Raw genomic sequence first — 26,771 nt, 5'->3', positions numbered from 1 at the left:
TAAAAAACAGCCTTATTACAAGGCATGAGAATTCTAAGGCAAATTGTTCATCATGGCAGAACATCAAATTAAAACGTCAAGACAGAAATAAGCAGGATATGGAGAGTACGTTTGTGTTATCTGTAGCAAGAAGTTAGTTTACTGTGCCACAGCACCTGATCTATAATTCTCATCCCTAGGCAAATATTAGGCTAAGATGCTTGAGATCAAACCCATTTCCCTATGTGCTTGTACGCTGAATAATACAATACGACTGGATCCTACCAGAATAGCCTCTAGAGGGACTCCACAGTACATAACGAAAAGGAACAAAATTAACACCATTGTAGGCTATGCTTCCTTCTCCACATTACATTAGAAGAATATATTTAAATTAGATCTCCGTGAATGTTTGGATACATTTCAACACTTTTTAAAAGAAAAAAAGGTTTCAAAATTAGATGGTGTTAAGTTATCGAACAGCAATTAAACAAAGAGTGCCCTTCGGGCAATCTGCAAGTTCTCCTAGTTTTCAGTCTGATGTCCACAGGGCTACATGTTGGAAAGCACAAGAAATTTTGCATGAATTTGATCACTCACATAGGCAGTTATACTTTGAAAACAATGTTTTTCGCAAGAATTACCAATGAAATAATGTTTTAGGACACAATTGAATTTGAAATAGGTAATGTTTTGAATAGATTTTTGAGTTTTATTGAAATCTTACATGAACAAGAAATTGGAAATACAATCACATCAAGGAACAAATTGCCACGGCTTTGACGTTTTAAGCCAAACAAATTTTGTAGGGCAGATTTTCAAAAAGGTGTGAAGTTATAACAATTTAAAAACACAGTTAACCTACTTCTAGGAATGCAAAACATACAATCGTTATTTTCAATACAAGAAAACTTAATTTGTTGTAATTTCTTAAAACTACTAAGACAAAGCACTAGCTTTACTTTTATGTACAGCATACTCCTATGTAGTCTATCCCAAATCCAAAAAAAAAAAAAAAAAGAAACTGTCCAAAACCAGAGGTTCTGCAAAATCATGATTGAACAGTGTGCCATTCCTGCTTTTAAACTGCTAAAATGAAGCCTAAAATGATAAAAGCATTGAAACCCCATATGGAGTTCAGGAATTCTGCAAGCCCAGTAATGTCCAAGTGCGTTTATGAAAAAAGAAAACTAAGAGACTCGAGTATATACACAATAGAGTGATTCTTCAGCCCAATACAAATGGCAGCCAATCGCTACTGAAGGATGAAACATTAAGCCAATTTTGTTTTGAAGGATGTAGAGCTACAGCCAATTCTATGTTTCCAATATTCTCAATCCCTCCTCACTTGTCTACTTCCACTGTTGCCCATAAGTATCCTGATAAAATTCCTGGTTGTCATTATTGTAACCATAGTTACCGGCATAGTCACCACCTTGCTGGAGCGGCTGTTGAGCGATGGGTTGGGAGCCCCAGTTCTGCTGGTTGTTGGTCTGACGGCGCTTGGAATCAGGTTGGTTGTACCCATCTGCCTTTCTCTTGCCTCCTACGTTGCCCCCACGGTTGCCCCTGGCTCCACGAGCACCACGTCCTCTCTGCTGCTGTGCAGGACCCCCTCTCCCACCCCTGGCTCCTCTCGGCGGTCCCATGGGTGCCCCCCTCTGTGAATAGCCAGCTCTACCTCTTGGTGGTGGTGCTCCCCGCCCCCTAGGTGGTGGAGGGGCACCTCTCCCACCCCTTCCTCCTCCTCCTCTTCCTCTTATAGCATAGCCATCATCATAGCCGTAATAGGGATCTTCATAGCCACCACGGTAGTCATGATAGTCATAACCATAATAATCATCATAATAATCTTCATAGCCATAGTAATCTGGGGGATAGCCATATCCACCTCTCCCTCCACGGCCTCTGCCTCTAATAGGAGGTGGCATGCGAGGTGGAGGGTAGTAATAATAGTCTTCATACCTATTAAGAAAAAGAAACATGCAATTATTTCCCTTCAAAAGTCTCCCAAACTAAAGTATAAATTTACCCTTGTTGATTAACAATAGAAAACATGGAGAAAAGAAAATTCATTCAGGTTCTTCTAAACAAGCTCATATTTTACAGCAGAACTTCATTCTGCAGTGTTACAGTAGTGCAAGAACGAACACTCACGCAGTACTTCTGGAGGCCTGTCTGGCAGCCTGACGTTCTTTCCTTTTCTTATCCGGTGGCTTTGCTAAGACTATTTCAATTTCTTCCCCTTCTATCTCTTTCCCATTCATTTCATTCATAGCCTGTACAAAAATTAGAAGAGAAACAACTAAAAATTTGTTTCCATTCCAAAGGAAACTAAAACTTACTGATAGAAACCAGAGGGTTGGGCGGCCCCAGGTGAACTATGCCATGTGCTTTGTTTCTGTGCTACTTAAACAGAATACTACATATTACTCTTTCAAGTTACAGTGAAGCAGCATTTTAAAAAAATACTCTCTTCATATAATAAGAAAATGGTATTAAAATATATTTACCATTATTTTTTAAAAACTCAGACATAACACCATCACCTTGTATGTTCCTGTATCACCCAGATATCTTTCAGAAATACACCGACAGAAGTTCTCACTACTCACACTGACACAAACGCTTGCTGTACTTGTAAGTCATGCACACAAAAGAGGTTTTTTTAATATTTGGGCTTCCTACCTAGTTGAATGTGCCCCATGAGTGCCTCCTAGGAAGTCAACTATTTCTGAGGACAGATACTTAAGGGGAAAAAAATTATTGAAACTTGGTGATCTCATGAACTGAGGAAAGAATCCTCCAGAAAAGTAATGTGTATTTTGTAATTATCAAGTGTACACACAAAGAGAGCTTAACATACACACACAAAGTACCCCCCGATTCTTTACCTGGAGTGATCTGCTTCGCATTTAACATTTCTGGGTATTAATATTTGCATTAACAAAGACTTTACAGGTCTGTACAGCAACATGCCTCAAAAACATTAGAGATCATAGCGATTTATTTCAAAGAAAGTATGAAAATTAAGTAGACACCGGAATCAATGAGCCAATTCCATGTATTCATATCATAATAACGCTTTCATTAAAAATGAACAACACATCCATACGCAAAAATATCTCATGGAATTCATAAACCAATTTAGTGGCCATAAATTGGTCACATGGGGCAGATGCAGTAGTATTCAGCTTGTTTCAGAGAAGAGCAGCATCGGAGACACTCTGCTGTACTGCATTTGATCTACCTGTTCTCATCTGCTACAAGTTTTCAGTTGCTCAAATCTAACAGAGCATTTAGAAGTAATGTCTACTGGGGAGGGACTGGAGAATGTTTAAAAAAAAAATACTACAATAAAACATGTCTGGAAATGTTGTGACTCACGCTTTCTATGTCAACAATCTCTTAACCTCTCTTGGGCAGGTTGTCTAAAACTATCCAAACTGACTTCAACTTCAAGAAATACGAGCTACATTTATCCTAAAGCCGAACTCAAGAGTATTCTAAAGCTTGGTTTGGTGGCGGGAAAATTATAAGCTATTACATGGTTATAAAGTGTTTAATAAGGTTGGAATTGTCTATATAGCCACATACAATATACTTGCTCAAGACTCTCAGGCGCAAAACCCTTCCTCTCCTCCTCCTTCCCTCTACAAACTATGGATTTAAAAAACAGATTGCGTAATTCCTACAGAATTCAATCCACTGAAGTACAAACAGCGGAGATGAACGACCTTCTCAACTGCTCCTAGATAAAGAGGTAGACACCTTTGAAGCTTACAGTAATGACCTCCAACATCTAAGAAATCATTTAGGAGAAACCTTCCAGGGAGCACATAGAGTTAAAAATAGGTAATGCATTAAAGGAGTTGCCAGTGCCATTCTTCTCCCCTTCTCAAAGCACTTTTTTTTTTTTTTTTTAATTACCTCGCAATTTCTATTTCATACTTTTGTCACTCCAAAACTACACAGAGCCTTTAAACAGGGGTCTTTGAGAGACGACTGATACCTTCTGTCAGTGTTTCCTCAGAAAGATTGTCTAGGTTGATCTTTTTTTTTCCCCCTCTTCTCTAGACTCTCCTGCATGGGTCTATACCTCATTTCCAGTCTACTTGTTAACTTGCTACAGTTTTGTCCTTTGCAAGTTTCACATCCTCCTAGCTGCTGAAATCATAGGAACAAAATTATCAGTATTAAAATCCTCACAATGAGAACCTTATTAAATGGGCTCTACAAATTGTCTTGTCTAGATATTTTCTGTAAAGAAGCTTCTTAATACCACTGCTCACATCAGTTTAGCTAAGAAAGAATAATCAACATACCTTCACTGCTGCACCTCTGTCCTCAAAATGAACAAAAGCATAATCCTTCAACTTCTTTACTCTTTCCAGCTTTCCAAATTCAGAAAAGGATTTCTCAAGAATTTCTTCTGTCACAGTAGTGGCCAAGTTTCTTACAAATAAAACTTTCACCTGGTGAAAAAGTGAGAAAGCAACCTGTAATCTTTAAAAGTCAAACCTGAAAGGAAACTAAGATAAAGTAGTAAGATGTTATTCTCTCCTTATCGGCTTTAAGAAATTTTGGGTAACCTTCTAAATTCTGTACCTGTCAAAAAAATAAAAAAAATTTTAAAAAAAAAGATAGCCTCGTAGTTACCTGTATGAAGTTTCTACAACTCCTCTCCTTCCACAGTTTCCTTCCACGATCAGAAGAATATCCAACTTTGATTTTCTGCTTCTGGGATGCTACAAATCCCAGTAAGATTTTAGTAATAGACCTCAAGAGCAACAAAGAGTTACCCCAAAACACAGGGATAAAGGAGCATGCCATTTACCTACACTGAACTTTAGCTTCCTCTCCCTCTGGAAAATAGTTTTACAAAGTACCCGCTAGTATTCATTATCAGCGGAAGCAGATAATTGGAACAGACCGATGTGCCAATCCAGTAGGATAACCCTGTACGCCAGTAGTTTAAATACAAACAGAATCACAGAATGACAGGGGTTGGCAGGGACCTCTGGAGATCGCCCAGTCCAACCCCCTGCCAGAGCAGGGTCACCCAGAGCAGGTGGCACAGGAACGCGTCCAGGCGGCTTTGGTAATGTCTCCAGAGACGGAGACTCCACCACCTCTCTGGGCAGCCTGTGCCAGGGCTCTGCCACCCTTAAAGTAAAGAAGTTTTTCCTCATGTTTAGGTGGAGTTCCCTGTGGTCCAGCTCATGCCCATTCGCCCTTGTCTACAGCAGTCTGTTACAACGGCATGTTCCTAACATGTTACACAGGCAAAGAATTTGCAGTGCTCAGACCATGGCAGTTTGCATGGCTTACTACAAAAATGCCCTCCAATTGCTCTTCACGCCTCAAAACTAGCATTGCTGAGCTGCAACAAAGATTTGTCGCTATGGCATAAAGAAATTCCTCCCAAAGCACAAGAGCACCGAGTTAAGGTTTTACTTACCTTTGCCATGACTTCTGGATCAGGTTCCTCTACTGGATCAGCCCATTCCACTGTCACAACATTTCCCCAGACTTTTACTTTCCCACTCATCAGGCGGCGGCGAGCTTGTGCTGCTGACTTGTGATCCTCATATTCCAAGAAGCAGAATCCTCGATTCTTCTTTTTATCATCAGGTTGATGATACAAGATTACATCCACCAAACCCTCTGAAAAAACAGGTCTTTAGTATCAAAATTCAAAAGGAAGAAAAAAAAAATCTAGAGTCTACTCTAAAATGCCTTCACTTTTTGGTTTTTTTTGGTAATACACAGCCTTGAATTTAACTCCTGAAAGGGAGAGGGAGGACAAGAAAAGCAAAATAAAAGATATCGATCCAGTTTGCCCAGAAACAGGTCACCCAGCATGTGAAATTTTCCAAAACAAACTTACCTCACAATTAGGCCCTGCAAAACATCAAGCTAAACAGTTCACACGGTGTAAGTTTTCTATATTTTGTTTTACCATTTTGACATTTTTGAAAAGCAGTCAGCATTAATACGTGGCATCTCCCCGCCTCCAGGGGAAGCTGAAAAGAATTTCTTCCACATCTCTCCAAAAAGAGGAGAGATAACTAAATGAATATTCACTGTTTTCACCATTTCCCTGAAGTACTTATAAATAGCAATCCTAAAAAAAGAAGCAGTAGGTTAAAACTCTCCTACAGGAACAAGAGGCAGTGATCAAGACTTCAGTATCTTATTTAAAGCAGAAGCATCCTTCCAGTGGCGAGATGACTTCTTTTCTTCCTACTTGCTGCATATACCGGGGAACAACATTGAAGAACTGCGACAGAAATTAACCTGTCATTAACTACTTCTACAGTAACATTCCCTCTAAACTGATTTAGTATTCCCTCCTCCCCATCATTCCTCAACTATACGTTTTTTTGAGGGTCCCCGAAAGCTACACCGTTGTGAAAGCAGAATCTACTGTAGATCCAGTTACAAATACAGAGCCTTCAACAGGAAGCTAGAACAGGTAACAGAATTAGACCTTCACTTTTTTCTGAGTTCATTTGTGCTGTTTCCATCTCAAATTGTAAACCTATGACATCATTCATTTAACGATCAGCAAAACAGACAGTAATCCCTTTGCATTCCACCATAAAATGTAGCTGATACAGAAAATTTCTACCAGAAACAAACTTGGAATCCAACTTGGAAATAGTTTCAGTGACAGCTGAACACGTCTGTCAAACAACTGGACCTATAAAACAGAGGGACTGAATGGAATTTTGGGATCAGTGTGACAAACTCGTTAAGAAGGTCTTACCTGTGACTTTACTGAACTCTTCCAATATGTTTTCTTTAGTCTTATTCTTTGGAATTGACCCAACAAATAACCTGTTGTTTGCCACGGATATGCATACTCCAAGGTGCTTCCCAGGACGGATTTCATAGTTGTCACACTGAGAAAACAAAAAGCCATTCATTTGCTTCCTCCACAATGATGTGGATAACAAGATCCCTATAATCATGAAATCATCTATTTTCTTCATGATCTACTACTTTTATACATAGCATGTTGAACTCACATTGCAAGAGAATTGCTAGAACTGCAATATTTGGATCAACATTCACTTGGACAAACATTGCCGAGCTTAGGTTTTCCTTAGAAACTTTGGAAGTTCTGCTGAATGGAAAGCTAGCAAGAAACTGATGTACAAGGAACAACGTGTAAACAGACAGAAACTGCATGGGGTGAATTCATTCACCTACTGTTTATCTCAGACTTGAAAGATCTTTCTAGACAACTGGTGATGGCTCCCTGTGCTGGAACTCAATGTCAGTCATTGCTGCTGTTTTTAATAAGCATTCAAGATTACTATAGCGATTATTTTTACACAGCGTTATAGATACTATGAGCTCTTCCACTTTACTGTGACAGCTTTTAAACACTGAGCATATTTGCTGTGAGATACTCAAAAGTCCAAATCAATGTGTGATCTTGTCCCCACCACAGGGATTTTTTTTGACCTTGTAAACGCTAAGACTCTACAAATTTTACTGTTAAGTTTTAAACCTTCCCATTAAAAAAAAAATTAGCCCACTGCTTCATGCTTCTGCCCACACTGGGATTACAACACTAACACTCCCAATAGGTCTTCAAAGGTACGAGAGTTCAACCTTAAAAAAAAAAAAAAAAAGAAAGAATTCAAGATAGACATCACCTTTGTTTTCGGTAGGATTTTCAAACACAAGCTAAGCGGATGGATGTTTGATCATCAGCCAGCTTCTGAAAGTCTCATGCAATTCTTTAAAAGCAAGTTTTCAGCCATTTTTACCCTAGCTGAGACATAGTCATACAGACGACAGAGTAATACCTTCAGTAAACTTCTTCATACTCAAGAAGAACTTGAACAATGTTCAGGTACCACAGGCTATCAAACAAGATCACTTTAAGGAAGACAAAACCATCTCAGAATGTAGTTTCAAATACAACAGTGATTCGTAACATAGTAAAACTGAGTTTGAGTGCCATGAACTTAATATGAGTCTGCTTTTCAAATTACATTTTATCCCACAAAGCCATTTTACCTACAACCATAACCATTTCACCTGCAAACACAAGCAGAAGGCCCACCTGGTGTAGAAAACCAAGACTTCAAAATTTCAAGTTCATTTTCTGAATGAACCTCAACTTTGCCATCAAGGTTTAATTATCTCCAAAATTTAGCATGTGTCTGCCCCATTTTCCTTTCCCCAGTAGTCTCTGGAAAATATTTCACCTGAATACAAGCCTGGCTCCGTTACTGAATAATGGTAGGGTGGAGGAGGTAGGGGGAAGGAAATCCAGATATCAGACTTAAGTAATATATTCACACAAATTCACTTATTCGGTGCCATATCCAGCGTATGGAGGCCAGTCTTCCAAAAATGGCACATCACTTGCTAAATCTCCTGTCACTTCAGCATCTTCCCTTTCATCTCCCTCAATCAGCAAAAAATTCAAGTAACGCCTCTGAGCACCTTCAACTTGGTCAAAAAAAGAAACAAGTTTCAAAACAATTTTTCCTTCATAAGTTACAGTAACTCACATCCACCAACTTCAAACACCAAAATCCAGAAGCAATCAATTGCAAAAACCTATTTTGTGCATCTCCCTCAGGAAACATCTAAGTAGGCTCTAGAAAGGAAAAACAGCCTAAGTAGGGACGTGCAATTCCTAACCTGGAAAAGCCTAACCTAACAACTGCAACTATTTCTAAGTACATGAAAATATTTGAGGGAAAAAACAGTGGAACATTTAGACGCAATGACTCCTTCTGAAGCTCTTCAATGCAACAGAATCACTTCTTGAGTTTCTCTAGGTTTCAGGGTTGGTTTGTTTTCACCCAGCTTAACTAGATGTTTAGGGTTTTCCCCCCTTCTTCATGCAGGATCAGATGAATTCTGCTCAGGCAAATGAGACAAAGCATTTCACCTGTTTAGGTTCAAAGTACAAGCAGTATTTCACAGCCATATCCAAAACCTTGAGAGATACACATTGGTGTGCCTGATTCTACTTCTTCCTCTCAGGCAGAGGCAAGGCCCAATGAACCAGGGCATGAATCAGACTGCTGTCTCTTCTTAACTCGCTAGGGATTGCTCTGTGTCCTTTCCCAAAATGACTAGATGTAGGCCAAGCCAGATTTCCATGTACTGAGCTGACTGCATGACTGCCACTGGAAAGAGCTAAAGGCCACTGTGAACCATAAAGAGCACCAAGTCAGAGACCTCCTCCACAGCAGCAGCAAAACAAAGAATCTCTAATTAGCTCTTTACAGTAGGAAGGGTGATAAAACTTAAACACAGTGAAGCTTAAAGAACTTACTTTCCAGTTGTAATCAGTATGCTCTTACTATAATTGCCCAAGTACCTCCAGCAGACTGCAGCATGCTAGAGTAGACTACAGTCCTAGGAGCATTATTTGTACGTACTAAATCAAATCAGGAGGCAATTTTTAAGAAAGTAAAATTTTGAGTCTGTCAATGGATGCTCTAATCAAACACTTCAAAGACTTCATTATCTAAGAGATTACCAACACGTTTGCTGTCTACATTATCTTGTCCAGTCTGAAAATAAGTTACTTACCAGTTTGACTGCTTCCTGCGCTGCATCTTTACTACAAAAGGTAATGAAAGCATAACCTCTGTTTTGACCAGAAAGAGGATCCATCATGAGGCGTAGATCCCAAATTGGACCAGCCTTCTCAAAGAGTGGTACCAATTCATCTTCATACAAGTCTCGGGGAATCTTACCAACAAAAACCTAAAAAGGAAGGGACACTTAAACAAAGCTTTTTCAGAAATCCAAACTTACTTTTAATATTTGAAAGTTCCTGGGAAAGGAAGCACAGTGCAGCACAAACCATCACAGCAGAAATACGGTAGCCATCACTGCAGCCAACATTATCACATATCCTATTAACTCTTCTAAGCCTCCCACTGTTAGTACTAGGTTTTACATATGGAAAACCTGTTTTTGCTATTTATATTGAAGAGGTTATAAACTTCCAACACTAAAGAGGTAAATGGTTCTTACCTGCTTATAATTTTGGCAATTGAAAACAAAGACCTTACAGACTACGTAGTTAAGTATCCTGTATTAAAGCAGGCCAAGCACTTCCTAGCTCTTGCAGTATTTTCAAATCATTCTGTAGCCCAATCTTCATTAGAAAGCTACAGAGATGGAAAAAAGTCTACAAAAATCCTTAAATTACCCAATAAATGTTTTCCACTGTATATATATATACACTGTAATCTCATTTCTAGTCTGTATTTGTTTTAGCTTCTACCAACTGAATGTTCTTCTATTTCCCTGAAAAAACATGGAGTCCTCACATTTTTGGTTCTTACACAGAGTGACAACAATAAACTTTGGTCTCAAAATATCTGAATTGCTAATACAAGCAAAGCATTCCTAACGCCCATTAAGATCAAATTGTATTTATTTTACTTCAAATATTTTTTGTAGTAAAAAAAAAAACCACACACCAAAACAAAAAACAGGAGGAGTCAACCTTTTCCCTCTAGGCAGGGCCTTGCCAGAGCCATATCTAGTACTGAAGGCTGCGCAGATAATTCCCAAAGTAAAGACACTCAGAATGCCCATGTAAGCATTAATACAAACAAATCCACAAGGGGAGCGTGATGACTGATTTTTATTTTTTTTTTTTTAAATGTGGAACACAAATTATTTTCCTCCAAAGGAAAGCTAGAGCCTTTAGATATTTCTTTATGCTGTACAGATATTCCTGAAATTCAGTTTCCAGAACATTTCTTTCTCTTAGCTTAGCTTCCCTCAGTTCAGTGTGAATGCCAATCGATCATGGTTTATTTGCTATTGGGGGAAAAAAAGGAACAGATTTATTATACTGAGTGGAAATTCAATGGCAGAGCCAACAGGCTTTCCCCTCGTCGCCCCAAAAAGCCCATTGTCTTTACCTAGAAGATTTCATTCCAAAACCCATGCACAGTTCTTAAAGACAAAAAACTGATACCATCATGGAAATGCACAAGACAGGAACTCCACTTGCTACCAAGACAGTGAAACCGTCACTTGAACTCTCCACAAACTGTAACTGTTTCTAAGTCAGTCAAATGTAAAAGTCCACATTAAATTCTTTGTTTCAGCTGCCCATGTTTCCAGCAGAAACTGAAGTGACACACCAGAACAGACTTGAGAAAGTCTGAGAAAAAACCCTAATCCAAATACAAAGTCTACTTTCCCAGCTATTTAGCAAAGATTTACCATCCTGAAAGCTTCTGTTTCCTCCTTTCTTTCCAGTCTCTTCGGCTCACTCTCTACAAACTTTAGACCACCGACAATTCCACAAGACTGCTATTACAGTTCAGTTCAGGTAATACACTCTAGGAGCTAGTATGAGAAACAGAATTAAGGATTTAATTTGAATACATTCATATCTCACCTATATGCTAGAGTAAATTCCATTTATAACAGAAGGACAAGGTAACTCTGTGGGAGTAATTCACATCTAAGTGAATTTGCTTTGAGCATGTAAACTTAATACATTAATGAACTACAAGATCAATACTAGACATGACAAACACAGGGTGAACATCCTGCAAGGGTCAGAAGAAACATCTGCAATAACTTTGGTTCAGATATGTTGATAAGCTTGAATAAAGTTGCTGAAATACCAAAGAACGTAAACATCACATGTCTTGTTTCATTTTTTTTCAGTTCCACAACAGAAGTACCGTGGAAAAACTTTGGAAACTGGTATTATCAGTGAAACATGTAAGAGAACATGTCGAAGTAGAATGCAACTGAATCATGTCCGGGTTTTTGTTGGAAACACTGATCATCAGACTTACTTTTTCCAGTTTTGCTGCCTAAAGGACCTGTACAAAGCACTCGAGTACCCCACTGTTCTTATTACTGTTTTAGAAAATTAATTATGAAAAGCCTTAACTAGAAAAAATTCAATTTCAGTTTCTTGAACTTCACTGAACGTTATTGAGGGGTGCAATCCACTAGATGATGCGTCCTTCAGTTATTTCAACAGAGCCTCTTCTGTTGTCATCAAAAGCTAACAGAAGTGTACTGCAGCATTGCAAGAGCTTCCTCAAAACCTCTCTCCTTTTAACAGTGCTCTTCATGTGCTTTGCAGTCAATTTTTCCTAAATGCCAGATTTGAGTGTTAATTAGTGTAGGCCACACGACTGCTTCATCTCATCCAAATCTACAATCTTCACTAAAATGGAAGTGGAAAAACCTTTGAACCTCCACAGTTCTTCCAGTACAAAAGAGACATTCCATTTGCATACAAAAGCAGCACAAGCTTTGTCTAGTTCAACTCCTGCTGAGTTTATTATACCATTGCTTCTTAAGTTAGAGTTATTACAGTATCTGATCCTTCCCATTCAATTGATCATGGACAAAAGCAGGTTAAATTGCCCCAACATCTCCAGTAACATATCATTCTTCAGATTGCAAGTTAGCTTCACAACCCTTCTCCAGCTTTGTCAAAAATTCTGACCACGCACCCATAGAGGAGCAGATGCAATACCAACTTACCATTCACAGAGCTAAAAGCAATTTTGCATTTTTCATAACAATGTTCAAAGACTATGTTTATACTACTTACCCAGTAAATTTCAGCTCTTACAAGGACATGTAGCAATTCCTCCATTCTGCACAGTCTAAACATCTATTTAACCTTGCACATCATCTTAGCACATTACGGGCAAATAATATATTGACAGAATTTTCAAGTTTTTATTTCACATCACTGAAAAACACTGAAATAGAAGTCTCTCAAAACTTCAGGAATAGGACTGACTTTATCTGGAGACCCCTCAATAAAACTGAGACGATTCCAGCAATTAGTACAGATTTAAGTCAATTACTTTCTTCATGCTGGCTGTGTTGTGCTAGTTTTGGAAAGTGCTTTCCTCCTATCCCTGTTATAGTTGGGTAAAGGGCCAGTATTTTACAGCTACCAATGAAGCCTCCTGTTCTTCATACCATGCCTTAAACAGTATTCTATTCATTTGCACCAAAAAGTGAAGAATGGAAATCAAGTAACCCCCCAGTCACCTCCTTAATTTTTGGTTTAACATTAGTCTGGACAGGCCCTATGAATGTCAGATTTTTTTTACACTCCTCTAAAGAGGAAAAAAAAAAAATCCTTCTGTTTCCCTGAATTTAACAACTACAAACTCCTCAATCAGCAGACTGAAGATCAGGAGTGAAAAATATATATTTTAACCTGTTTAGCAAATACAGCTCAACCTTATTACATACTACCCACAAATGCAGATACTACAGATATGATGTTGGATTTACCATCCATCAATATCCAACTGAAACACTGAATGCTTGTCTTGTTTGCATGAAAGCTTCTTCACCCCTGACTAGCAGTGGACTTGTGACCAAAATTCCTTTTGTTCCTTACACACTTAAACTCGTCTTTGCTGAGACTGAATTGAATTAAATATTTATAACATTTTATTTCCTCGTCTTGTCTGAACTTAATTTCAAAAGTTATTGAAATTGCTGTGTAGATGTTACTACTGCTTACATGTCCTCCAATGTTGTTGAACAACTGGTGTATTTCAAACCACAATAAAACAACTGCAAGTAGTTTTGCGTAGAAAAAAAATGGAATTTAAGAATACCCCAAAAATGGCAGCATTGCTTGCACAGATACTCTAGTAAAATGATAAACTACAATTAGCGTAGAGCAGGCATACCTAAGCAGAGCTTGATAAACTATGCAAATCATCAGTTACAAAAAAAACCCAAAAACATCATGCAAAAGCATCAGTTATGTAAATCATCTTTCAGTTCAAGGACCCATTCCAATTATTTCCCCTTGCCAAGGAATTTATTTTTCTTCATGTAATATGAATATTTCCTTTAGAAATCATCCTTACTGCAATGCTTCTAAGCATCTTCTTGATGGTATACATAAAAGCTTCAGCATCTCAAAGAATGGAAAATAATCTATAACCTGAAAGATGTTCAAGAAGTTCATCATATTCTTAAATATAACCTGGTGGTTTATAGAAGAACCTCCAAAAGAACTTCTGTAACAAAGACTCGTCACAACAGCGTGACCGAGAGTACTCAAAGTGTTTAGAATAAACTACAAAACAACCTGCTAGAGACCAAAGCCTTGCAAATAGGTAAGCGAGGAATCTATAACCAAACTGAAGTTTGTGCAGATACACAGGTTGAATCATGTCCTTGAATCTCCCCACGTGCTTACTGACTACACCTTTGTCCCTTGGAAGAGGGAAAATAAATAAATAAATCTATTTTTAAAACCCTTCCAACCATTTTTAAGAACCGCTGGTGTAACAGGAGGTAAGAAAAAGCAGAGAAAACACATCTTAGAAATTTTAAGCAAAACAAAGGAGCACAGTACAAGCCCCTTGATGATAAGCAGTTATCAATGTTTGCAGATGCAAATGACAAAGCCAGTGGAAGGAGAGAAGGAAACACCCAAATAATTGCTTCCATTCTCATCCAATAAACACTCCCATAAGCGTCTCCAAGTATCAACACCATGCGACCACACTATAAGCAAAATGCTTTACATTGGAGCAGCAGGTCCTTAAATAAAAGGAAAACTCAAATTTAATATCAAATCCTACTGCAATTATTTTCTCCTCCAAGCTTCTGCACAGCTGTAACTACTTTGTCTTTATTACATAATCACATTCCAAAAAGGTCCAGCTGCTCTTAAAGCCCACCCACTTGAAAAAAATACATTGGACAGCTTCACCAACATAATCCTTTCAGCAAAATAGTCACTGTGACAATTTGTGAACGTTCAACATGCTGAACATCCCTAAGATTATTTATCAATACTTTTGTTTTGCTGCACAATGTTCAAGTACATATTGAAAGAGAGTTAAAGCTACAGTTAACGGGTAATGAATTCCACTGTATGTTTTAAAAAGACAAATCAGTCAGCATACAAATATTTACAATCGAAAGATCTGATACATCTTGGGGGAAAAAAAGTCTACCTAGTATGAATCTTCCTGAAATCGGCAACAGTACTTGGGTATCCCTAAAAGCCAGAGGTTTGCTATTACTGACATCAGCGACAGTTCTGGCATCAACATATGTGAACTGGCACAAGCTCTGAGAGCTTCGGTATTACTTAAGTTTCAAACACAAAATATTACCTGCCACAATCCAAAGGGATACATCTCATTCTTTCATATTAGAAAAAGAGGCATTTACACTCCTTTATAACCACAACTATTGAGGACAGAAGAGCAGTTCTCAAAAACAAACAAAAACAAACAATCCCCCCCCCCCCCCAAAATAAAACCAAGCTCCCCCCAGCCCACCCCCAACAAAACAAACCAACAAAAAAAACACCAAAAAAACCCCACCAAACCCAAAAAAACCTACCACACAAAACACCCACTTCATTCGGGGGGGGGGAAGTGCCACAATAATCTCCAGTAACATGTGTTCAAACACGCTCTGCCTAGTCTACCAAATCATGCTGAAGTTGTTGATTACTATGCCTCAGAGCTCAAGAGCAAGAGCAAAAGACTACATTTAGTAAGGCATACACATTTCAGCGAGGTGTTCAGCATCTCAGACAGCCAAACCAAGCAGCATCTCTAAAGCAGTATTCAGTCTTTAAATCCTACTATATGCCAGCAATAAGTTAACTTGGTAGAGGTATGGTTTCTATAACTATTTGGCTGGGTTTTGCTACAGCCTCTAATGCTGATTCATGGGAGAAACATTTATGTTCTTATCTTAAGGGAGTTTCCACAAGTTACCCATTCTAGCATGCTTCAAGAAACTTGAAAGTATAAAAACATACTCAGAATAGTATTAAAGCACAGCCAACTTTACAGCTTTCCTGTGATTTCCTAAAGAGGCTAACCACCACCGACAGGACAAAATACTTAAGATCAGTTGAGTATTTTCAGTCCTTAATAGAACAGAATAGTTCAGTTGGAAGGGACCTACAACGGGCAGGTAGTCCAACGGCACAACTACCACAGGGCTGACCAAAAGTTAAACCACGTTATTAAAGGCATTGTCCAAATGCTTCTTAAACCCTGACAGGCTTGAGGCATCAACCACCTCCCCGGGAAGCCTGTTCCAGTGTGTGACCACCCTCTCAGTAAAGAAATGCTTCCTAATGTCAAGTAAGTAAGACAGACTGATTGAGACACACAAACATAGAAGAATGTTTTCCTCTGCAATACTTTAAATTTTCACTTGTAATATAATTTTATTTTCAAGTATTTCTTTATCAGTTTGCACAAATACTCAAAATAACAGATTAGTCTGTATATACTAACCTCTGTTCCAATACCAGGCTGAACACCAGAGTATACAGTGTCGGGAGGAGGGCCCCCATATTTCCTCTGTCCTGTAGTTACATCCAAAGTGTAACCAGTCCTCTCTAGCAAAGCCTGAAAAAGAATTGTCACATTAGTTATGGGGGGAGCACAGTGGATTAAAATACTAAGAATTTTAAAACTGTCCTAAGATAAGCATTTCCTTATCTGCTCCTTGCCACGTTTGGTAACAAGGTATACATGGACAAACAGAACTTACAAAAACCCCTATTATTTTGGGAGTTTAAAAAACTACCACCACACACAGCAACACTTGTTTTACACTACAAGGTAACTGGAAAGAACTCATTTTTCTTCTCCCTTATTTTCAATTTTATATGTAGTAACCCAAGAATTCCAGAACACCAGGCAATTCTTTTCACCCACTCTGTACTTAAGTTTTTGCACAACAGAAGAGTTTCTTAACAGATTAATACCTTGTTGAAATGTCCAGTCAGTCTCAAAGTGATTTTATGAGTGCATAAAACTTCAATAGAAAAGGACCACTAGGACAATTCTTAAATACATATCAATATTTTTCATAGACCTTACATAACATTAAGTTCACACTTTTTGGCAATTGTGTAATCAGGAAGATCTGCATTTCAAAAAAGCACTATCTCTTCTGGATCTCTGTCATATATTTCTTTAAAGCCAAGTGTGAAGATACTTATCCAGGTAGTATTGATGCTTTTTAAGTACATCCAAAATTACTTCAGTTTGCATACAGGTAATATACCAGGTAGTACAGAATAATCAGTATTTTCTAAATGTTACCTTAATCTTTGCTTCATCTGGTCCCTTCGTCGATTCCTGTACTTTGCTGCCTTGTTTCTCTCTTTGCCTGTAGGTCTTCATAACTCCACATAAAAATGCACTTTTGTTCTGTAGATACAATTTACAAAATAATTCAATTGTGCATATGAAAAGCCCTGTGAATCCACCGAATCTTACACACTCCACACCTTGAGGTCACTATATCAAGCCAATGCAATAAAGAAAGTGTCAAAAGAAACATTTTTGGAAATCCTTTAGAAAACATCCTTTATAAACATATAACAATGAACCAAATAAACTTGTCAGACTGAAAAAATCATCAGATTCCAGGTAGTATTTTTACCTTATTTTCTCAATAGCACACTCATTTTTGTTATCTGGGAGCTTTTGCTTTGCATTCAAATACCTACACATTTAAGGCAATTTTTAAAGGGCTTGTGATTTGGGTTTGAAATGTTAGAATACAGCAACATCAATGAATTTCTAAGTTACAACTCTCCTGCCAATAGTGCCAGAACACACTCCTGGAGCTCTCACCTTACCTGTACATGCGACAGGTCACTTTCTTTAAACTGCTGTAATACAGAGAGGGCTCCTTCTTCATTAAATTCCCTAAGAGCATCAATTGCTCTTTCATCAAGATCGACATAAGCTACCAACCCTAAAAGTTAAAGATAAAGAAGTTACAGATTTCTATTGAATTTCATAAAAACTAAGTACTATGCAGTTTGCTTTTAAAGTCAAAAAGTTACGTTCCATAGCAACAGAATTATACATTTAATATAATTACATACTCCTACACAAGTATATGAAAGAACATGAGTACAACAATGAAAAAAGTTAAATTAAAATGTATATACCTAAGTACTAACTGACGTGCAAGATTATACCTCACGTGTAACAGTTTTCTAACACTCAGGAATCCACTGTGCTGCATAAAAGCAGTATTACACACCAGCGTTTGAAACAGTGAACTCCGGCTCACTTCTAATAATTTGGATTTTGTTTGTTTGTCTTTCATTTTGAGTTTCACACTTCCTTCTCTTGAAAGGAGCTGTTCTAGAGTAAGCTGACGTGAACATTACAGGTATCCTATACTTTGTGAAAAAGGAGCTACCTAACTGATGATCAAATACTTATGAAGCTCTAACCCACAAAATATAAGGAAGTAGAATGATTTGTTCACTCTTTTCTCCAACTTCAAAAAGCAAAAATCAGTGGACTTTCTGTATGTCTAATTTTTTTTTCTTTTTTACTCATTTTGTTGCTCTATGAACTTCAAGAGCTAGAATTCAAAAAGGTATTATTTCAAGTCCTGCTATGTACCCGAAAAGGATAATGTTAATTTTACAGGTACAGACTCCCCCAAGAAACATTGGACCAGTTCTGAAGCACTTCTTCTGTTTAAGGATCTTTACAGGTTATTTCTTTCCTTTTGTAATGCACCTGCATTAAGCTGTGGAGCATGAGAAGTACAGACTAAGATTTGCACTTTTTAAACTACACAGCAAAATTTAGGACAGATACCAAGAACTCCACACACTTTGCAACAGCCAGATGTCCAAAATACACAGATTATTTAACCACTACTTGATTTCAAAAAATGCACAGTAGTGCCAAGCCCAAGGACTACATTTCAGAAGTGATCCTGCATATTGGAAGGCACCTGTATCTTTCATGTAAGAGCTCAGCAGATTAAAAATCCCAAAGTTCAACCCCAAATTTAGCTTGGGTGTCAAAAGTAGTTTGCTTCACTGACAAAACACCTGCACAATGCAAACATCTTCAGTGGCATTAAGGAAGTGTGAATAAATGTTTTCAGGTTACTCATGCAGTAGAATTATACTAGGTAGTCAAGTTCTGGGCTGGAAAGCTTTTAAGTCCCTTGAGAACTCCTCACAACACAACCTAACTGCAACACATGTTAGAGCCCCACAAGTTCCTCTGACCAGGCACTTATACCTCCTCTCAAACCATCAAGTGCACATCATCATGACCCACAGTTAGAAAGTGCATGTCTAAAGCCAATAAAAGCTGGTAAAGGCTTGATGAAAGCTCACTGTGAATGACTTCCAAAAGACATCATCCATGTGAGCCAGAGTATCATACTGAAGATTGGTAAGCTATTGTTTTTGAACTGCCTTCACTTCATCAGTGGAATTTTGACTTGTTTCAACAAAAACTGACATCTTGCCACCAAGGCATTCATGATCAGCGCATAGAGCATTTCTACTGCTTCTTGTAAATCTGTTCATATAACACACTCCAAAGAGGAAAAGGAAGCCTCTGTCTGTAGGACAAAATAATAAGGGGGTTACAAAAACAAACTAGAAAAACCTTTGTGTATTAAGAAACCTCTCTATCAGTTGCAGAGACCACTTGCTACCAGCAAGATATTACTCTATTTGCTAGATAGCTTAGTCCTCAACTTTGTTGAAAAGCAGTTAGTGTCAAACTGAACATTTCGGTGTAACAACCAACATGGATTAAACTGTCCACTCAGAACTAGAGAGAACAAAAAAATCCACAGGCAGACTCAATTCAAATGTAGTCCCAGGCAAGACAAGCTAGTTGCTTCTCTCACTAAGTCACCTATCCAGCCTTTGAGTGTTTAAGAACCACTGTGAGGAGTTGACAGTAGAAAAGTAAAAGCAAAATGATGATTCGGATTTAAGAAAAAAAAAAAAGTACAGTTTAGTATGCTCAAACATACATCTTTATTCGACAACATCTAAGAAACTAGTGCTCTGTGCCCTAAAGCAACTAAGATATCACATACAACTCTAAGGATGTGTCAAGTAATTAGTCAATGTCAAACCCAATTTGCCTTTAGGGAAGTCAAAGTAGCAAAACATTCAGAGCTACACAGATCAAAAACAATGAATTTTTAAACCTTAATCTATAAAAATTTGAAAATGGTATGCCCTCACTTTCATAACCAGTCAGAAACAAGAAATGCATATTATACCTGTCTGAAATATTTCATCAAGTCTCTCTGCCACCTTCTGTGGGAGGCCTGCCTCTATCAGTGTCTTGTAGTGTTCTGTGTGAGTTACACTGGAAGTATCCATTGGTTCTTCCTCTTCTTTTAACTGTACCGCATTACCATTCACCTGATTAGCCATTTTATTATGCTGCTGGAAAAAATTCAGGAGCTATATTACAATAAGCCAGAAATAACTAGTTTGTAGGACAATGCATGATTTATCTAAACTAATTTGTATACATGCTGCAAATGACCTATATCAAAAGTTTTATTTAATACTTTTTGGATGCAGCTGACCTAAGTTTCAAAAGAAAGTACAACCCTTAATACTGTGGAAAATGTACATGGAAGAATTTACATAATTTTTTAAAAATGTACTTCATGTACATAACAATGTCTAAACTTTATCTGCTGATTGTCGGTAAGTTAACTGGTTACCATAGCAGCTAGAATATACGGGGATACGATAATAACATCCTTAAATGAAGAATCAGAAGAGCTAGTGCTATTTTCATTTCCCATTCCCCTACTTTTACAACAACCATTTAAAATTTAGTGAACACATAACCCTGCAGGGTAGCTTAATGTATAAAAATGTCAATACTTGTTTGCTAATTTTCATTTTCTTGGCTTGTTGCCATGTCTTCCTTCAAACCCAATATGCTGCGCACAAGCCAAACACTTTCTTATGATACTGTCAGAACTCAGTAAGGATAGAAACATTGCACTCTAATGCACATTATAATTTGAAGCTGCAACTGAACTGTTTCCACACTTTCAGTTTTACTCAAATAGAAGCTCTAGAAATCACAGCTACTTTTTTTATAATATATAACTTACTGGTTTAAAAGGAAGCCATGACTGCAGCATCTTCAGTTCTTAATGAGAAGACTTGCTTTCAGAATTAAAAAACTGATTCCAAATATGTGCACTGAAAAATGCACAACTATCTTCTCAGACAATTCCAGTGGGCTTTGCCCAATTCATTAAAAACAGTTTCAATTTCTCAATTAGCCAGCCAGCTGACATTTAGTACTCTCAAATAAAAAGGCTGACAAGAGACAATTCAACTACCCAGCAGAGAACATTAGGATGATCAGCTGTTAAGTTCAGAAATGAAATGAGCCTTGGGCTTCAAAAGATAATGAAGAAGTTGATGATGAGCAGTGAAATGATAACCAGACAGACATATGCAGCATGGTCAGAGCAATGCAATTAAGTACTGGAATACAGGTATGAAGATGATTCAAGAACAGTTTTGTTGTTTTTTTTTTTTTAAATGCTGAAGCCTCAAGCTATTTACTCCGCTGCAAAACAAGTCTCCAAACATAATCACACCTCTAACAGGCACTTGTATACCCATCCCTTCTAGACTACGGCTCATGAACTTTTTGGAAGATATCCTATGAAGATCTGCAAGCTTGAGCAAGGAAAAAAAAAAATCATTTTTCTTCAGACAGAAAAGTAATGATTTTACTAAAGCTGTCTTGACTTGAAGGGCAATTTTAGAGAGATGTAATACAGCCTCACATTGTTTCTCTGTCAGATGCCACTTCTTTATGCAACCAGTGAGGAAGTTTTTCATAGCTACATAGCACATACATAAACACACGCATTCTCTACTTGACAAAGAGAAATTATTTTCTAACCAATTCAGTTTACTGAAAAGCAGCTGTGACTACAGCCTAATCACAGAATAAATAAAAAAAAATGGTACTCAAAGACTACAATAATGCTTACCTATCATTACAAGCATTAGCTGAATTCTCAAAACGCTAACTGAACGTGAAGTTTCTATAGGTTACAAAAATCATGGAAAACATAAATCAGATAGATGTCTGTTTGCTAGATAGCCTCTGCGAGATCTCAAAGTTGAAACACTACAGAGCAGAGGGGGTTTAGTTAAACTGAAAATGCTTTGGGTAGAGTTACCATTCTAAATCCCTCTTCTCAAAAATGCATAGGATGATATACACAAAAAAAGATATATGGAGGGGGTTTTGTTTGTTTGTTTTCACCTTTTTACTACCTTATAAAATCAGTTACTTACACATATATTGTCTTCTCTGTACGCAAAAAAAATAAAAAAAAATAAAAACACCCACACCAAGAACTGTGAGGCTAAGCCAAAACATAAATACAGAAAAGTTATGTGAAACAATTACAAGTACCTTCTAAATTTCAATGGCTTATGGTGATGCTCCCAGACATCATTTTTTTGTGAACCCGGAGTAGCTTTCAAGTGTCACACACTCAAAAGTTTAGCACTGTTCTCAGTGTTGCCTATAACTGAACAAAAGGTTGATGGCTATTCTGTGTCCAGGGAGAAACACTTCATCTGCAGTTCAATAACTCAAACTTCTGACAGGCAAGACTTGCAGCCTAACGGCAGGAAAAGACATCTACATACACGACAAATATACACCAGTGTGTGAAGCAATATCTAACCCCTCAGTATCACACTACTACACAGCACCACAGCTGATCAAATGCTTTTTTAAGTAGGCGTGTAGACAACGTAAATTAAGTCTCAGCATTTTAATTCACTAGCCGCATGGTTTAGTTTTGCTTAAGAATTAGTATCCTTACAAAGAACTTATGTCAAATGCAGAGCATGTTCACCGGCCAGAAAAGTTCCATTTGGGTGTTCAAATTTTAGTTGTTTCCTGTCACATAAACTTAATTTAGAAGACTTTCTTAAAGAAATTTACTCTGGAAAAATCTGAAGTGACATAGCTGTCAAAATATTCAGGTCCTGACAGCATCCAGAAGAAATTTATTTCTTTTCACAGTTATAGCACTAGATGCCCTGCTGGCTTTGCAAGCTTGGGCTGAAATCTGAGATTAGACTGACTTTTCTTCCTGAATGATCACCAACAAGCAAAATTACATCTCTTACAATACTGAATCTGCACTCTGAGTTCAGCAGAGATATGTGGGTGAAAGTCACGTATATAGCTGAAATAGATGAAAGATATTTTAGCTCTTCCTCTAGATAACATCAGCTACGTGTAGCTATCAAGGAAATATTTTTAACTGAATTTTATCAGTAAGGAAAACAATTAATTTATTAACATTTTTCTTATCCCCTAAAAAAATATTAAAAGCATGTTAAAGACGAATGATACCTATGTTTGTATACACAGTGTGTCCATGTGACTCAGCCTATGACAAGCCGGGCCACATAGAAGAGCACCCACACAAGAATGTTTCATCTGCATTAAGTAACTCAAATATCTAGAAAAAACAGAGATTGGTTGAAACTAAATGATTTTAAGTGTGGATTATAAATAAAGGATTATGTATATTAGTATGTGTTGGATATGTTGTTTTTAAAACATACAGAAATGCATGAATTTGAAAGAGTGTACACGAAAGTGTACCAAATGAGCAGCAGTCATAAATACACATTAGGGACAACTTCATATAGTCAAGGAGAATTTCCACTGGTGCCTGAGAAGTTATCTAGCTTCCCCACCTCAGAGCTGCAGAACTGAGTGTGCAGGGAAGGGGAGGATTGCTTTGTTTCAAACTTCACACTGCTGTTGCCAACAATGTTTTCCTGAAGACTGTGAATGATACAAAGCACGGTGTAAGACATACACTATCTTTCACCTAGAATTCCTGCGCCTCAAAAGAATAATTTGCTAAGTAACTACTGCCTTTTTTAAGCTCTAATCCTACGACAAGTAGGAGGTTAAAACTACAGGTGCTTCTAAGTTACCTAGAAACAATTCTTTTTCATGTTTGATAACTCACATGGCTCAAATAGTACTTTTTCCTAGAAAATGAAAGAAAAAAAAATAACGCACACCTGAGCCTCACAGCAAATGCCATCTTGAAAACAGAAACCTGATCTCAGCCTCAATCTGACAATCACTGATTAAACAGCCGTGACGTTGCTATTCCCTGCATTTTATACCATGCCTCTAGCAGAGATTGCCACCCACAGACTATCTAAGTATAACTCCATCGAATTAATTATAAATTCATAGTCTAGTTAACTAAAACATGCTTAGTAACAACTTAAGTGAACAGGAATGGCAATTTCTGACAAAGGGACAATATCTCAAACTACCATAACCAACTTCACAGAAGATTATCCACCAGTGCTGTTTTCAGCCTTCTGCTACGTGATTTCTGATTTCATGGAGGAACTAAATTGTACTTGTTTAGCTCAGGTGCACAGGAAGCATAACTAAATCATACATAAGAGCTTTGCACCAATCATTCAACTTGCTTATGTTACTATTCCTTCTACCCAATATATTATTTGTGTCAAACATTTAAGTTATACCACATTAAAAACAGCACTGAGGAAAAATTTTGGGATTGTTGTTTGTTTGTTTTTAACTTGGTTGTTGGGTTTTTGTGGGGTTTTCTTTTTTTTTTTTAAATGAACCACAAGAAAAGCGTAATCCCTATAAAATTATGCTTTACACTTCAAGAAGGCTCTTGTCAAAACAGGAAGATAAGGAACACATGAGTGAAGGGGAGATAACAACTCACATTAAAAGACTGAACTGGGGGTTAATTAAAACCTCACTTGTTCACAACATTACTGGCACAGCCCTTTATTTTTTACATGAAGGCATTATAGCCATATGTACCATATCTTATTCAATCACAGCAAGTACATTTTTAATAACTTCGTTATGATATACTATATTAGCATCAATTACAAGACGACTTGTTTCAAAGTTACCACACCCTGAAGACCTTTACACATTAGCCAGGTTGCCATACCAGCATTTCAGCAGTAGACTATCTTCAAAACTAAGTGTAGTTAGCACCCTCACCGCTCCAGCGGAGAGTTCTCAGTCTTTCCCACTCCATAACCCCATGGAATGAAAAAAATCGGAGAGCCTCCATCATGGTGCTAAGCAAGAGACTAGCCCAGCCTGTACAGAAACTATGCTTCAGTATCTAACACAAGTATCGTGGGAGATGACTTTACCACAACAGCTTAGCAAGGTGCACATCAGTGCCATTAAAGTACAGCACTGCCTGCATCAGCAGCTACTACATTTTGCTAACCTGAACTCTAAAGCCTGGACATGCCCGTTCCTAAGTGGAGCTGGCCATTCATAGCTCATCTGATCGTCTGGGTTGTACAGACCAACGTTCACGGCACTCCAGTTCAACACAACACTTCAACAAAAATGAGCTTTGTTCTGACGAATTTATCTTTAAAAAATTTTTCAGATCTTTGCCTAAGAAAGCAGGGAATATTCCTTTTTTTGACAAAACTAGTAAATTGAGTAGTAAATTGACACTCAAATGTTATTCCAACAGTGTTCACATCAAGACAGAAAAACTGAGAAGTAACGGTATTAAGAACTCATGGGAAACACAGTTTCTAGGATACAAAATTATGAAGCAAACTCTGCTAGTTTGCAAACACCACAGTTTGCATAAATTAAGAAAAATTACACTGCAAGATGCAGAACTTTGGTTAGATCACCTTTACTTTTAGAAGAGACATAAAAAGATCAGTGTTATACAAAGTGTAATTTCAAAAGGGAGAAAAAAAATAAAAAGGAAGAAAAGAGCTTCATGAGCATCAACATCCTTTGCAGCATAAACGCATCACTGCTGGTGGGATGCTTTAGTGCAGTATGCAGGGAAGGGGAATCCAAGCAACTTTTTCAAAAAAAGTAATCCAGCATAATTTAAGTACATAATTAGCCACGTTCAAAAACTGACAGGTAAGAAGGGCGCTAAGACCCAGTGACCAAAGCCTCATTTTAAATATAACAGTAATAATGACGTACTTATGCAAAACTTTTTAAGATTTAGTAAAAGCTTGTGGTGAAACGTCGTTTAAGAAAAACAATATCTTAGCAACAAAATTCTGGAGCATTTCTCCTTCAGAGCATTTGACAGGCGTTACTCTCAACGGAAGCACTAAGCGCGCACCGGAGAGCTGCGAGGAGCAGCCGCGCTGTCTGCCCTCCCCACAGCCGGCTCTATCGCGACACACGCTACGCGAGATCCGCGAGAGCGCTGCGCTTTCTGCCGAAAGCTTCCCCCGCTCCCCACCGACACATGGCAGCGCGTCCCGCTGACCTGGGGCGCCGAGCGGGGATCGAGGAGAAATCGACTCCTCTCGCAGCGCAGAGCGCGTCCCGGCTCCCCGCCGCATGCACACCGCACCCGCGCGGGCGGGCGCAGCGGGGCCGCCTCAGCCCGCCGCCGGCCGCCCGCCCGCCCCCCCACCCCCACCCCGCGCAGGGCCCGCGCCGGGCCCAGCCGCCCTCCCCCACCAGGCCACAGGGCCCGCCCCCAGGCCGCTCCCCGGCGCCAGCTCCCGCCGCTGCCGGCCCGCCCGCCCCACCGCGGCCGGCACCCAGCGACGCCCCCGACCCGCTCTGCTGCGCGGCGCGAGCGCCCCGGGCCCGCCTCCGCCAGCGCCGGGCCTAGCCGGAGCCCGCGGCCGCCCGCCCCGCCGCGGGGCCTGCCCTGAAGCCCTCGACCCCGGCCGCGGAGCACCCCCCCCTCCGCGCGAAGCGGCCCCTGGCGCCCCCCACGCTCCCCGCGGACTCACCGGAGCGGGGCCTGCGCGGCGCAGCTCAGGCCCAAGCAGCGACGGCAAATGGCGCGCGCTCCTCCTTCTCCTCATGGACGGCGGCGCGACCCCGGCAACACGCGGGGTTTCCCGGAACTGTTTCCAGGGACCACTGCTTCACCCACTCAGG

At 38.8% G+C, this 26,771-nt stretch overlaps 1 protein-coding gene across 3 annotated transcripts; it reads right to left on the bottom strand.

Annotated features, from left to right (window-relative positions):
* Positions 1–668: 668 nt before the first annotated feature.
* HNRNPR (heterogeneous nuclear ribonucleoprotein R) lies at positions 669–26,771 on the bottom strand. 3 transcript variants are annotated; one of them, XM_054224013.1, is made up of 11 exons: positions 26,621–26,765; positions 20,056–20,221; positions 17,630–17,748; positions 17,088–17,195; positions 16,272–16,385; positions 9,553–9,729; positions 6,752–6,887; positions 5,441–5,646; positions 4,305–4,454; positions 2,137–2,258; positions 669–1,944 (listed from the first exon to the last, which is right to left on the bottom strand). In XM_054224013.1, the coding sequence occupies exons 1-11, from the start codon at positions 26,693–26,695 to the stop codon at positions 1,332–1,334; spliced, it is 1,986 nt and encodes a 661-aa protein (XP_054079988.1). In that variant the 5' UTR covers positions 26,696–26,765; the 3' UTR covers positions 669–1,331. The 3 variants fall into 3 exon arrangements, with proteins under 3 accessions (XP_054079988.1, XP_054079987.1, XP_054079989.1); XM_054224012.1 differs by having other exon boundaries at positions 20,056–20,224; positions 26,621–26,756; XM_054224014.1 differs by lacking the exons at positions 17,630–17,748; positions 20,056–20,221 and having other exon boundaries at positions 26,621–26,771.

Source organism: Rissa tridactyla, chromosome 18 (assembly GCF_028500815.1).
Source record: "Rissa tridactyla isolate bRisTri1 chromosome 18, bRisTri1.patW.cur.20221130, whole genome shotgun sequence".
NCBI lineage: Eukaryota > Metazoa > Chordata > Aves > Charadriiformes > Laridae > Rissa > Rissa tridactyla.
The sequence above is the reverse complement of the archived record's forward strand: the minus strand, read 5'-3'. Positions and strand labels throughout refer to the sequence as shown.